The sequence below is a fragment of the Triticum urartu genome, chromosome 5A, assembly GCF_056163025.1.
Source record: "Triticum urartu cultivar PI428250 chromosome 5A, HENAU_Tu73, whole genome shotgun sequence".
NCBI lineage: Eukaryota > Viridiplantae > Streptophyta > Magnoliopsida > Poales > Poaceae > Triticum > Triticum urartu.
In genome coordinates this window covers 23,091,300-23,093,596 of record NC_141877.1, presented here as the reverse complement: position 1 = coordinate 23,093,596, position 2,297 = coordinate 23,091,300, and the positions used below count along the sequence as shown (strand labels likewise).

The following is a 2,297-nucleotide window of genomic DNA, read 5'->3' as shown; positions in this document are numbered from 1 at the left end:
TTATATATTTTCTTATGGTCCCTTTTTGCGTCGGAAATAAGACAAAACTTACGAAACGTAAAATTACGGTGCATTGATGGTAAAATAGAGGGGGTGAAGAATAACTATTTCTCACCCAGGGTAACGAATAGCGCGACCCTACACAAACACACACACACACACACACACACACACACACACACACACACACACATATATATATATATATATATATATATATATATATATATATATATTGTACTTGTTCACACAAATACATCAGGTTCACACATACCTGAGCATTGTTGATAGGTAAATTTTGGTGCTCCAAAAGAACGGACCACACCAAACAGTAGTGACACCAAATGACCAGAAAACAAATAAACAGAACTAACTAGCACTACTGCCAACCAACTAGCACTACTGCCAACTAAAGATACGATCTTCTATTCTTCCAACTTTTAAAATCAGCAATTATATCTTCACAAGGAATTTTTGATGCAATTTCTCGTTCAATTTGTAGCAACAATCTGTCTGCAAGAAAATCATCTTCCATTCGATTACGTAGCCTTGACTTGATAATCTTCAAGCTCGAGAAAGCACGCTCAGCACTTGCAGTGGAAACTGGGAGAGTAACAAGCAATCGAAGCAACCTATCAAGCAAATTGTAAATTCTATCTCGTCCTGTCTCAACAAGCCATCGGCATAAAGAAGTTATGGTGATGGGCTTCTTCAAGTCTCCACTGTTTTTAGCATCTGCAGCAAAATGGTTGAGCTGAATCTCCAACCCATATCTCTCTTGTTGTGTAAAATCAGCCGGATAATATTTCTCCACCATTGAACATATTTCCTTGACGTTGAATGATGTAAATCCATTTTTTGGAATCAATGTAACACTAATGGATAAGAGATCCATCACTTTCTCATTGAACCTAAGATTCAATTCATTTAGTTGGTTGTCAATTGTTGCTCGAAATATCTCCACTCGTAGATACCTTTCTCTAGTAAAGTGATCAGGTTGACGACGAGCACGCCCACCACGCAGAATGTATAGTTTTTCCATGTCTGGAATATCTATATCATGCTCCACACAGAACTCAACAACATTTCCAATGAACAACTCCCATCCTTCATCTGATCTCATCTCTTCTAGAAGTACTTTTGTGGAATGCACTAGACGAACTGCATTTACTATGTCTTGTGCTTTCTTCTGTAAAGCCTTCCCAAGATCTTCGCTAGTTTCCAATATTTCTTTCATCATGCATAGGATAAATACGAACTCAAAAGAGGTCAGGTAAGTGAAAGAAGTATCACCATCAGCCCGGTTTGCTCCAGCTGATGAATCTGCGGCTAGATTTTCTAGAACAACTCACTGGATTGAACATATGCATAAGGCTAGAAATCGAACCTAAGTGGGAACCCCATCTAGTCTCTCCTGGCCGCTTCAATGAGCGTATTTGATTGGCTCCTTTGCCTGTTTCAATCTGATCGATAGCAAGCAAGCGTGCAATATCAACCACCTGGGCGTCATGCAACTCATCATGTCGCTTTGAAGAGGAGTCAACTGTGTTTATAACAAAGTGAAGTTTCGGAAAAAAATTGGGTGATTGGAACCACATCTCTTGCTGCACCAACAAGGGAGAGTTGCAACCGATGAGCATAGCAATGAACATAATATGCATAGGGATAATCTTTAATGAATAGAGGTTGCAATCCATTCAACTCTCCCCTCATGTTGCTTGCCCCATCGTACCCCTGGCCTCGAAGATTTTGTACATCAAATCCATGCTTGGATAATACTTTACACAACTCCATCTTTAGTGTCAGTGCTTTTGTATTGGCTACATGTATGAGATGAAAGAATCTTTCTTGGGAATAACCATCTTTATCAACAAATCTGAAAACTAGTGCCATTTGCTCTCTTTTGGACACATCACATGTTTCATCCACAATAATAGAGTACTTTGAGTCCCCAATTTCTGCTCGAATATGCTCCCTGACTTTCATAGCATAAATGCTCAAGATCTCATTTTGAATTTCGTGTGATGTGTATTTGCAAACTTGTGGAGCATTGCCAAGAACTACAGCTTGAACATCAGGGCAGAATTCTACAAGAAGCTTCAACATCTCAAGAAAGTTACCTCTGTTTCTTGATTCCGGCCTCTCATCATGGCCTCCTAAAGCACAAGACTGAAATGTGAGCCCCTTTACAACCGCAATCGTAGTTCTGAGCCTTAAACGATCCTTTTCTTTATCCCCCATGGTCTTCACATCAAAGATATTTGCCAAATGGTTTGACTGATCCAATAAAGCATGGC

The 2,297-nt window shown here is 39.5% G+C and overlaps 1 protein-coding gene across 1 annotated transcript; it reads right to left on the bottom strand.

Annotated features, from left to right (window-relative positions):
- Nucleotides 1-409: 409 nt before the first annotated feature.
- LOC147967631 (uncharacterized) lies at nt 410-1,348 on the bottom strand (the record flags this gene model as incomplete). Its single annotated transcript, XM_087522493.1, has 1 exon — nt 410-1,348. A coding segment is annotated over one exon (939 nt), but the record flags the coding sequence as incomplete, so codon positions are not given.
- Between the last annotated feature and the right edge of the window lie 949 nt (nt 1,349-2,297).